This window comes from Spermophilus citellus (genome assembly GCF_964194105.1).
Source record: "Spermophilus citellus genome assembly, chromosome: 2".
NCBI classification, from domain to species: domain Eukaryota; kingdom Metazoa; phylum Chordata; class Mammalia; order Rodentia; family Sciuridae; genus Spermophilus; species Spermophilus citellus.
In genome coordinates, this window is record NC_138183.1 from 26,090,122 (window position 1) to 26,103,045 (window position 12,924).

General features: G+C 36.7%; 1 protein-coding gene across 1 annotated transcript in view; it reads right to left on the bottom strand.

Moving 5' to 3' along the window:
- Positions 1 to 2,827: 2,827 nt before the first annotated feature.
- Positions 2,828 to 12,924, bottom strand: part of RAD23B (RAD23 homolog B, nucleotide excision repair protein) — a 41,167-nt gene continuing 31,070 nt past the window's right edge. The window contains exons 7-10 of the mRNA XM_081262253.1: positions 11,123 to 11,258; positions 9,879 to 10,006; positions 8,965 to 9,135; positions 2,828 to 5,259 (exon numbers count right to left, since the gene is read on the bottom strand). Of these exons, the coding sequence (XP_081118379.1) occupies positions 5,146 to 5,259; positions 8,965 to 9,135; positions 9,879 to 10,006; positions 11,123 to 11,258 (549 nt within the window). The 3' untranslated portion in view covers positions 2,828 to 5,145. The remainder of the gene's footprint in view (positions 5,260 to 8,964; positions 9,136 to 9,878; positions 10,007 to 11,122; positions 11,259 to 12,924) is intronic.

Consider the following 12,924-nt stretch of genomic DNA (forward strand, 5'->3'; position numbering starts at 1 on the left):
GAGGTGGTAGTGGGGTGAATGGAGCTCTCTGTGAAGTTCCTGTAAAGATGGCCCAGCAACTAGGGAGGCTGAGCCAGGAGGATCCCCAAATTCAAGGTGAGCCTGGGCAACCTATAAGGCCCTAAGCCACTTGGAAAGACCATCTCAAAACAAAAAAATAAAAAGTGGTAGAAACTATAAATCAGTCAAAATGCCAAACAGAAGTAAATCTAATTAAACAAAAAGAAGTCCATTCCATTTCTTCAAATGAAATATTGTAGACTACAATCTAAGTTTAAAAATCACTTGTCCTTATGAAACCAACCAATTAATACCTCAACTCCTAAACTTTTCTAAGGCATTGTCCCAAATATCCTCAGCAATTTTTAAATTAATTTTAAGGCAATATATTATTCTTCTAATCTGCTATTAAGTGCAAATACACAGCTTTTGCAATTGTACAAGCAAACACCTCATCTTAAAAGCAGTTTGAGACATTTCTAGACCTTTGTTATGGAGTGGAAGCTGTCAACAACCCAACCCAGTATCTTTATTGACCATTCCTTGAATCTTAGGATGGCAATTCAATTGGGCCAGTTTGCCTTCTTGAGCTAGATGTCTTTAGCCCTTGGATACTGGCACTCCTGATTCCCTGGCTTTCCAGTGTCCCCCAACCCAGCCTTTCCAGACCTCTGGCCTTGCACTGAATCACACTAGCCTTGTGGTTCTCCAGCTCACATACAGCATGCTGTGGGACTTCTAGGCCTCCATAACTGTGAGCCAATTCCACAATAAATCTCAAACCTCTACCTAGAAATTATCCTTTTAAATTGTTTTTTCTCAAGAAACCCATCTGATCCAAAATCCCAACCAGAGAGCTACTAAAAAAGTGTAGGATAGAGCTTCTCAATCTTTCCACCATGGCAAGTAGATGGCCCTCTGTATGTATGGTTCCAGATCCATGGATCCAACCAACTGCAGCAAAACAAACTTTGTGTAAAGAAATTGCACCTTTGTTCAGATTGCCATTCCCTAAATAGTGTAATGACTGTTTATACAGCATTTACATTATAAGGTACCTCTAAATAACCTAGAGATGGTTTTAAGTATACAGGGGGAATATGCACAGGCTACATACAATGTCATCTGCAGATGTGGGTATCCCCCATGGATACCAAGGGGCGACTGTTCCTGTACAACACGTTGAGGGATGCAGGTGAAGCTGTGTAAGGTGGAGTTGGGAAGAACACTACTCCTACACATCTCTACCCACAGCAAGTCCAAGCTGGGCAGCTGTGGAAGAGGAAGATGAAGAAAGCCTATAGCAAAATAATGAGAATGAAAACTCAAGTTTGAGATTGTGGCTGAGGTCTGGGATGAACTCTATAATTTGTGCACCTGGAAGGCACTGTTATACCTGTTAAAGAGGATCCATAACTATTAAAATGGCCAGTTAGTGTTAGTCCTCTGCACAGTGGAAAAGACCACTCTAGGGTCACTTTTTCATCCTCCCAGTCCCCTCTGTGGCAAAAACCCTATTAACAAGACCACTGTTTCCAAGTCCAAGTCTAACTACTTTACATTTTTTCATTCTTTATTACTATCCTTGCATTAATGACAGTGCTTCTTCCCATCAAATCCAAGCTTTTGTTCCCTGACTTCTGGTCATTGCCCTTCCTATCCCCCAACTATACCCACAGTCCTCACAATGACCTGCCATCCAAACAGACCCAATGTTGTACTCCTCCCTCCAGGGCTCCACCCATTCTTCTCCCACTGTGGTCGATTCTGGGGCCATGGATTCCCACAAGCATACATACAACTTCTTCACTGTGCCAGGTGCTTCTGACAGTATGCTCAGTACTGAATATCACTATCTTACTGTAAGAACTAGAAGTAGATAGCAATGGTGAAGAGTAATCTCAAAGTAGTCACTCAGACAGACACCAGGAAGCTAGCACAACAGGCAGGGGCTCCTCCTTCTGAATGGAGACGCTGGGGCTGATGCAGTGTCTCTGGGAAGTTGTGATGGTCACATGGAAATAAAACTAAAGCAAAGACCTGAAGTCAGGAGTCTAAGAAAGCCAAGAAAGGAATAAAAAACATCATTCAATGTTCAGAACGGGGCTGGCAAACTTTCTGTAATGGGACAGCTAGGAATTATATTTGGGTTTTGCAGGACATAGTCTCTGTTTCAAGTATTCAATAGCAAACCTTTGTAGCATGAAAGTAGCTATAGACAAAAGGTAAACAAATGAGCATAATTGGTTCAATAATACTATTATAGACACTTGAGACTGAATCATAAATTTTCATGTAATAAAAACTATCTTTTCAACACCATTTAAAAAAAAAGACCATTCCTAGCTCAGACTGTACGACAGGTGGTAAATCAGAGCTGGCTCATGTGGCTATAGTTGGCCAGTCTCTCTGGCTTAGAACAACAAAATGGAAAATGGACAGAAGACAAATGAAAGGACATATGCCCAAACCTCATAATCAGGGAAGCCAGTAGAAGAGATTTGGTAAGAAATTACTCATTCTTGGAAATTTAGCTCATCGTTTTACAGCAGCCTTAGGTTTGCTACTCTCAGTATGGAAAAGAAGGGGATTCTATAAGTCTCTAGCAGCCTTCATGCATCTTGGCTTACATTCCCACCAAGCATCCCATCTCTTTGTTGATGCGTTGGTTGAGAAAATAATCAGGAGACCCAATAACATCAAGCATGGCCACCTATATGTTATATTCACCAATTACTGAATAAAATACAAGTATCGGTGACAGAGGTATTGTCAACTTTCAATCTAAGATTCTATGAGAATCATTTAAAAAATGAGAAATGCAATGTTGTATGTATTGAAAATACTTTATAATTAATTCTCTAGAATCCTAGCCATCTGGTACAGGAAAAAAAATCATGATGAAAAACTTCATTATTTTTAAACAATGAAATATTTGATCAGAGGATGGCAAAAGAATTTTACAAATATAAACTCAAGACTTCCTCACATTTTCCATAAAGCAGCTAAACAATAGACGTATTCAAGAAATAGTTGACAACATACCTCAAATGCAAAATTCCAAAATCAAATAGCCACTTACATTTAGAGATTTATCAAAACTATTTGTAAATTAAACAATAAGAGCAAAAGGCACAAAAAGCCTATTTCATTTATGGTGTTTCAGCTGATTCTTTAAGAAGCAGATAAACAAGTAATGTAAGGAATGGCCAAATCTTGGCCTGAGCTGTCTTCCGGTAATTAATCCTACTATCTGTGGTTGTCCAAGGATAAAAGCTCCATGCCTTCAACTTCTGCTGTCACTTTCCAGAGGAAAGAAGCGGCTGCTGTTTTTCCCCGTTGCCAGTTTTTACTATGCTTTGAGCAACAAGGTAGCAGAGTGTCCTAAAAAAAGCGACAGTATTCCATTCTCCAACCAGAAATGCCACCCCTCTTCCAACTTATTGTTCGTCTTTGAAAGATAAACATATTTATGAATCTTCTATTTTATTATTCTCCTGAGACATTATGCATGATCCATTATAAAACATACAGATAATACAAAGTCCAAAAGCCTATCATGTTTATGGAATAAACACAGGATAGTTAAACATGGTACATTGTGAAGGAAAATCATGGTTTCGTTTATTTTCATAAAGACAGGTTACGAGTGCATGACGTAAGAGCTTAAGAGAGTCATCACCAAACTGTGCTAAGGAATTGCATGAGATTACGCAGGGAGAAGTCTGTGCAAATTCATCTTCTTACTTTCAGATGGTAGGAAAAATATTATTTATTTAAATAGTCTTGTTTATAGTCAGGAAAATAGATTTGATAAACTGAACAAGTAGACATCTGCCCCTCTTTCTGATCAAATATCAATGTCAATGAAAGAGATTCCAAAGAAAAATTGAGATGAAAAAAATTCCAAATAAAAGCCAACACTGCTATCAAGGTTTTTCTTTTAATATGCCATGAGTTATCTTGATTGTATATTTTCCAAAGTACTTTTCCAGACACGTTTCCCAACCCTTCCAAGAGACTTCCTCAGTCAAATATGCTGGGTTATAGTTCTGTCCATCTCCTCTTTTTGAAAACAGTATAATACTAATGACCTTAATGGTAATATATTCTTATCTAATAAGGAAAAACATTTACAAATATCAGAAACCCAGTTTTGAAACATTTGCATTATTTTTGAACTGATTCAGCATTTTGTGGGTTTTAAAAAGACAGCAGGTTTGACTTACGACTTGCTGATAAGCACATTTTTGCTGAGGAAAGGGGGAAGAGTGAATGCTGCATTTCTCCATTGGCCCCAAAAGTGCTAATTTCACAAAGGGATACATCAAAAGCAAACATGCAATGGTGGTTTTAAATTTTTTACTGCAATATAACAATGAAGTAAACAGTAATTAGACACCTACTAATTTCTCCCCAAAACAAACAAAACAAAAAAATGTAAACAGGAAAATAACTCTGCCTATACTTGTACAGCTTCTCAAATCATGTTTGAAGGGTCTCACATTCAATGATCAAGAAATTTTAAAATAGCAGTAATTATTTTCAATTTAAGAAAAAGTTCCCCTCTTCCCTCCCCCACCCCAAGTATTTAAGATGAAAGAATGGGCTTCCTTACACATTAATTTTATACTTTATGTGAAGCAGCAACAATAACCATCAATAATTTGGCATTTCTGTTTACAGTTGCTCCAAAATTATTTTAAATTTTAAAAAGCATTATCCAGTGTTGCCATGAAACAGAGACTGTAAATTCTAGGTAGCAAAGATCCTTTCAGAAACCAATATTAGGTCAAAGAAATATAAAGCAGGGCATTACACTAAATTTCTGGATCTAGTACACTAAAAAGAGTGAAACCCAGGAAAAGGTACCTATGTTTTATAGAAGAAATAATGACCTGCAAAAGCTGATTTTTGGTTGTATAATATTTTACACACTGTGTGGATTTGCGGCATCTGCTAACAGAAGCAGACATGCACTGTATTTATCCCTGCCCAATAATCTAGATCCCGCCCTCCCCACCCCAACAATCTACTACCATATACCAAGTACTGTGGATATGAGCCCAAGTCATCCCAGACAATCCAGTGAACAAAGTTAGTGTAATGCACTGGTGTGAAGTATGAGATAAAAAAAAGTCCCTTTCAATCTTCATCAAAGTTCTGCTGTAGAAGAAAATTGGCAGCCAAATTCTCATTCTTCTCACAAGCAAAATATGCTTGTATCACAAGTCCTTCAGGAAATCCTAATGCCTTTAACTGGAAGAAAAGAAGGAAAACATAAATGTAACCCATTAATTATGGCCCTTTTAATTTTCTTCATATACTCTGAATTCCAGCATAGCACTACTAACAGATCATTACCTGAAAACAATACCCACACAAAAGCTCTGAGAATTTTACATGAATTCAGTCCCACCTGAATTTAGATTCATTGTCCAACCCAAGGGCTAGAAGGTACTATGCAAATACTCTTTGCCATTAACACCAAAACCCAGAAAGTAACTATAAGGGCTTAAAAATAATCGATCTCACAGCAATTTGTAGATCCAATAGCTTATAGAACTTTAAAGGTGAAGATAAGGATGGAAGCACCTGGAGAGGCTTTAACTGTCTCAATGAATTACTTGTAAATGTTTTATTTATTAAAGTAACTTATGTCTTTCATTTGGATTAAATATTATTCTCAATCTCCTTCCCTTATTCAATACTTCACACTAGAAAACCAGATGATTATTTTGAAATCAACACATATGGTGACATATTTGGGGACGGTGGGGTTGGGAGGTGGCACTCAACCACTGAGCCACATCCCCAGCCCTTTTTTGTATTTTTATTTTGAGACAGAGTCTCACCAAGTTGCTGAGGCTGGCTTTGAACTCATGATCCTCCTGCCTCAGCTTCCCAAGCCGATGGGATCACTACAATGCCACCGTGCCCAGTATGGTAGACTATTTTCACTGCTTAACATGTATAGCATTTTTTTTTGAGAGAGAGAGAGAGAGAGAGAGAGAGAGAGAGAGAGAGAGAGAGAGAGAGAGAGAGAGAGAATTTTTAGTATTTATTTTTTTAGTTTTTGGCGGACACAACATCTTTGTCTGTATGTGGTACTGAGGATCGAACTCAGGCTGCACGCACGCCAGGCAAGCGCGCTACCGCTTGAGCCACATCCCCAGTCCCCATGTATAGCATTTTTAATGGTGTTTACCAGCTACTTAATTTCCTTTTCCTAGTCAATTAAAAAAAAAAAAATACCTGTGACTCAACATGCACTGCCTCTAAAAGACTTTTAAACACTCAAGGCAATTACCTAACTCATTAAGTATTATCATTTGTCAGCCAAATGCTATTTATGAACACTCTCCTCAACTCCTCAACTGTTTCAATCACCCTATATTAGACTATTTTTAAAAGTGACTTGTAAGAACTGGGCAAAATCCCAATTCAGTGTAAGTATCTATTTATCCACAAATAGAGGAGAACAAACTAAAAGAATGAGATGTTATCTAAATCTTGTTCAGCTCATAGCTGGGACAGTGGAAATAAAAGGTAGGTCAGTCAATAGAGTACATTCCGACCACATGTTTCTTTCTGTAAGAGACACACACTTTAGATTCAAAACCCAAAAATGTTGAAAATAAAGGAATGGAAAAAGATGAATATTGGTTTTGTTTTTAAACTTCTACTCAGTAATATATTGGAGGTTCTAGGTGGGTCAATTAGACAAGAAAAAAAAAGGGAAGGTATTCATTTTGGAAAAGAAAAAGTGTCTCTATTCTCAGACTTGTATATAGAAAATTCCAAGGAACATGTACACAAATTATTAGAACTAATAAAAATGAATTCAGGAACATTTTAGAATACAAGATCAATGTATAGAATTAAAATTACTTATGCTGGGCATAGTGACACGCTCCTATAATCCCAGGAACTCAGGAGGTCAAGGCAGGAGGATTGCAAGTTTGAAGCCAGCTTGGACAACTTACCAAGATATATATATATAAGTGCTGAGGGTGTAGCAAAGCATCCCATTACTCCAAAAATAAATAAATAAACTTAACAAAAGTAGTACAAAACACCCTGAAAACTATGGAACACTAATGAAAAATTATAGAAAACCTATCAAATGGAAAGATCCCACATTCATGAGTTGGTCAGACTTAAAACAAGGCAATACTTCCCAAATTCATCTCCAGGATAAACATAAACACAAGTCCTATTCAATTTAGCCAGCCTTGGGAGGGGAGGGGGGATAGTAGAGGATAGGAAAGGTAGCAGAATACAACAGTCACTAATATGGCATTATGTAAAAACGTGGATGTGTAACCGATGTGATTCTGCAATCTGTATTTGGGGTAAAAATGGGAGTTCACAACCCACTTGAATCAAATGTATGAAATATGATATGTCAAGAGCTTTGTAATGTTTTGAACAACCAATAAAAAAAAAAATAATTTAGCCAGCCTCATCTTTGTTTATTGGTGGCAGAAATTGAACAAGTTGATCCTAAAATTGAAACAGAAAGGCCAGGGATCCAGAATAACCAAGATAATACTTGGAAACAACAACAACAACAACAAAAACTGGGGCACTCAACACTTGCCAATTTAAAAACTTATTTAAAAAGCCACAGTAATCAAGAAAAGGAGGTAATGGCTTAAGAATAAATACACAGTTCAATGGAACAGAACTGAGAGCCCAGGAATAAACCCTCACATGTGGTCAATAGATTTTCAACAAGAGAGTCAAAACAATTAAGCTGGGAAAGAGAAGTCTTTTCAACAAATGGGGTACAAGTAACTAGATATCCATATATAAAAGAATGAAGCTCAATGCCCACAACTCACATCATATTTAAAAAGCAGATCAAAACTGATCAGAAAAGACAGGATAAACAACTTTCTCTCAAAAGCACAAGCAAAATTAGAAAAATAAAACATACCCCCCCCCATACACACACCATAATCAGAAATCATTAACCCTGACCTCAAAATAAAAACAATTGCTATAAAATAATTTGGGCAAATCTTTTTTACTCAAATTATATTACGGGGGCGGGGGGGGGAGCTCAAGACATAAATTAAAATCTTAGCAGGGTGCAAAGGTGTACACCTATAATTGGCAGACTGAGGCAGGAGGGCCTCAAGTTCTCAATCATCAAGACCCTGTCTCAAAATAAACAAAATTAAAAGGGTTGGTAGTGCAGCTTGGTTATAGAATGCTATAATAACTGGGGGGTTGGACAGGGTTGGGATGGGGACATGTAGAAAACACCTAATTGTAAACTCTGAACACTCTTGTGTATAATACATAAGGACAAATTATTATTGTCCAGATGACTTTTTTAAGTATATTAAGTTATTATACACGTTATCTGATTTACATCTCAAAACAGTTGGAAAAATAGGACAAGTATGATGATTACCTGTTTACAAATATCGAAAATGAGAGAAATCAAACAAATAATTACTGCATTGCCATGACCTGTACTGGTAATCAGTGTTAAAAAAAAAAAAAAAAAAAAAAAAAGGAAAAGGATGCAAAGAAAATCAGGATAGCTGGAATATGATGTATACTACACATCATTCTTATTAAATTCATATGCATATTTATATGACAAAAGTGAAGCAAAATTTGAAATAGAAATAATTTAGAATTGGGCATATACACTGTAAGATTTTTTTCCTTGAATTATAAAATGTCAATGAACATTTTAGTTTATTAATATATGTACATGTTTCATGCAAGAGAAGCACTTTATTTGTCCTATGGCTTTACAAAGGATAAGGTGGGGGAGTAGGGTCTCCAGGGCTAGATTCTATGTAAAATAATTCTCTACAGTGAATGGAAATGCTCTAGATCTGTTCTCTCTGGTAGTAACTACTAGTCCCATGTGACTAATAAGCATCTGAAATGTGGTTATTGTAACTAAGAAACTTTACTCTTATTTTTAGGGGAACTTACCCTTTCTATAGCTTCTTTTTCCTGAGGTGTTACTTGAATGTAATTCATATGCCCACTTCCAGCTTCTGCAATTCCTCCACTGCCACTTCCACCTCCTCCTCCTTGACCCCCAGATTCTTGAACTGGTTCATTTAACATCTGAATAAAATGCTCCTGGTGTTGGCTAATTTGCTGTGATTTGAAGGACAGAGGAAAACAATACACTGATATTAAATATTTTTTAGGAAAAACAGCAATTCTAAACACAAATAAGAAAGAAAAGGCTATAACTTCACAATGGCAATATTTTAAAAATAATTTCTCACCTATCATTATTACTAATGCAATTCAGTACTTTACACTAGGTAAACACTGAGGAGAATTCAAATTGTCTTTCATAAATGTCCCTCCCATAAAATCAATGTTCAAAGCTGTAGAGGCTGGATGCAGCCATGTATGCCTAAAATTCCAGCTACTTGGGAGGCTGATGTAGAGGATCTCAAGATCCAGGCCAGCCTCAGTAGTTTAATGAGGACCCCATCTCAAAATAAAATTTAATAAAGGGGTCCAGTGCAGCTCAGTGGTAGAATGCTTTTCTAGCATGTGTAAAGCCCATTCAATTCCTAGTGACAAAAAATAAAAATGTAAGCAGTTTTTGTTTAATTAAATAACTCTGAGTCTCTAATGTTAATATATACTGGGAATCTGCAAGAGGTAAATGTTTTCCAAATTTATTTGACAAACTGAAATTGATACAACTTCTATATCTCAACTTCTTTTCAATACACCTATATACAGCATAATGTTCTACTAAGTGTAATGTGGATTTAATCATTGTCAAGAACTAGTGAGGAGGGGACAGTATGTTCATGGACTTTTTCAAAATAAATATATTCTAAACCCACTTTTCAAATTAACACCAATTAAATAATCACCTGCAGTAACTGAGGATTCTCTCGACCTATCTGTTGTAGCAATGCAGGAAGCAGGGAAGGGTTCTGTTGAATAATTTGTCTCATCTGTTGAAACTGAGGCTGATTTCGTAAAAATTCAAGGGGATGCCCTGAAATAAACACAAACATTTAAAAATGAAAGTAGTGAATACACACACACACACCCCCCACACAAAGAGAGCTGGTTAAATCATATTTACACTGCAAATATTATCAAGTAAAAAATGAATTCTCAGATATAATAAAATGAATGATGCAATCTTCAAATTTTATCAATGTATGAATCTTATATCACAGAAATTACTATTGGCCAAAGCAGAAGAGTGCAGATCACCAAGAACCAAACTTCCTACAAGTTCCCTGCATACCACTACCCCCCCACCTGCAAAACAACAACAACAACAAAAAAAACCCCTAGGAATTCCTGTCCTACCTATATTCTCTCAAAATAAAAAGTATTAAATTTGTTCCAATTGTTCAAAAGTTGCTATGAAAAATATATACTAAAACTAACAAAAACAAAAACCCAGTTCCTTTATCATATAGACCTCACTTAAGGACAGGTAAATATTCTAAGAAATGTGTGGTTAGGCAATTCTGTCACTGTATGAACATCACAAACTGTACTGAAGCAAAGTAAAGCAGCTATGGTGTCACTAGGCAATACAATCTTATGGAACCCACTGGTGTTAAATGAAATGACTATATAGTCAAAAATCCATAAAAATCACTATGGTGAATTCCTGGGAAATGTTAAGCCAGAGAGAGAAAGGTATTCAGTATTTAAAAGTTAGGAATGTCAGGTTTGCACATTAGGAATTTTAATACAAGACTGTGTACAAAGCAATTAAGGGATTTTTGTTGTCAACCAGAGCTTAGCTCCACAAGGAGAACTAGGAAAAATACATGGAAGAATGAAGGAGAACAACAAGTAAATCATGGGCCTACCACAGGCTCCAGGCTTTGCTCTGAAGTTAGATCCACGGCAATGGAAGGGTGGATACTGACCAGTAAGGAGGCCCGAATTCAGGCTTTGTTCTCTTTAGATAATTGGAGACTTTAAACCTCTTAAGGTTTCATTTCCTAAGTTGTATGATAACTACTAAGATCCTGTAACAAGGTGAATGAATATAGAACTTATTTTCAATTATTCAACTGCTTTTGGAATGAATCCCACCTTAGCTATCTACAACCATTTCTCCCTTATCCAAGAGATTCCACTTTACCTCCAGAACTTGCTGTTGTAGTGGTTGCTGTTGTAGTTGCTGCAGCTGCAGCCACTGCTGAAGACTGAGGAGTCCCAGTACCAGCTGCTTGAGCAGGTTCAACCACAGCTTGACTTTCTCTATCTCCAGGAATTCCCTACAACACAATTTACAAGCTTTAAGACAATCCACCATACCAAATTAGCTAAATATTATTATACCAATAAAAGGCTGATAGTCGTTTTAAGATCCCTGCCTAATTTCCTAAAAGCATAAAACAGATGTCTACTTCAATTAAAAGTAAAGGATTATTAAACTGCATGGATTTGAATTATATTAGACATGGCCTGGGTGTATAAGGCAGCACTGACCAACAGAATTTCCCACAATGATGGAAATTTCTCTACTTGCACCGACAACTAAGATACCCACCAGTCACACATAATTATTTTAAGTTTTAAAATATTGATATGTATCTTATTAAAACTAAACCAAGGTTTTGAGCTACACATTCATTGCTCTAGTTGATTCTGAAATTCTCAGAAAATTTCAGCACCCATTGCTCAATGATACAAAGGACAATTTGTAACGACAGCCTTAAGACTATCCAAAGATGACGGTTCTGAAATAACTCCTGGGGGGAAAAAAGTTGACTCTCCCTCACTTGCTGCCAATGGCCTATTTCACAGTGTACACTCCCTGCTAATATCCCACAGAAATGCCCTGATTACTCATAGTTCTTCAGGTGAGACCAGTGTCCAGGACACTGGCTCCTCATGTCACTGGGGCTTATGCCAAAGATGTAAAAATTTGGTGCAGATGCCCAAGCCTTTCAAGGTGAAGACCTTGTAGCAAAGTAGCAGTTACAATGGGGTGAAAAGGAATAAAAATAATTATTCCATAGAGTTGGGAAAGTCTGAAAGTAATGAAAGATGGTATAACTATTGCTAAGTCAATAGATTTAAAAGATAAATACAAAAATATTAGAGGTAAATGAATGGAACTGGAGACTATCATGCTAAGTGAAATAAGCCAATCCCCAAAACCCAAATGTTCTTTCTGATATGCAATGCTAACACAATTGGGGGGGGGGGGAATAGAAGTTCACTGGATTAGACAAAGGGGAATGAAAGAAAGGGAAGGAGGATGGAAATAGGAAAGACAATAGAATAAATCAGACAATCTTCCTATTTTCATATATTAATACATGCCCAGTGAAACTCCACATCATGTACACCTACAAGAATGGGATCCTAATTAGAATAAGATATAAACCATGCATGTATAATACGTCCAAATACACTCTAGTACTATCATGTATATCTAAAAAGAACAAAAAAAAAATCTACTGTTAAAAAAATATATTGGAGGTAAACTTGTTCAGGATATTGCCAATAACACAAACGAGTAGGTCAAGGATGGCACTGCCACTTCTATGGTGGTATGCTCTATATTCAAGGAAAGCTTTGAGGAGATTAGCAAAGGAGCTAATCCAGTGGAACTCAGGAGAAGTGTGATGTTAGCTGTTGATGCTACAACTCCTGAGCATAAGCAGTCTATCCTTGCATGATAAACTCTTGGTCATAATTGCTAAAAATATTGATGGAGACACTCCAAGAACAGCTGTTTTAGTTGGCCTTTAGGTTGTGGCAGTAAAAGCTGCAAGTTTTAGTGACAACAGAAAGAACCTATTTGAAGATATAGCTATTGCTACTTGTGGCACACTGTTTGGATAAGAAGGTTTGATCCTAAATATTGAAGATGTTCGGTCTCATGAGTTAAGAAAAGTTGAAGAGGTTACCATCAACAAAGATGATGCAATG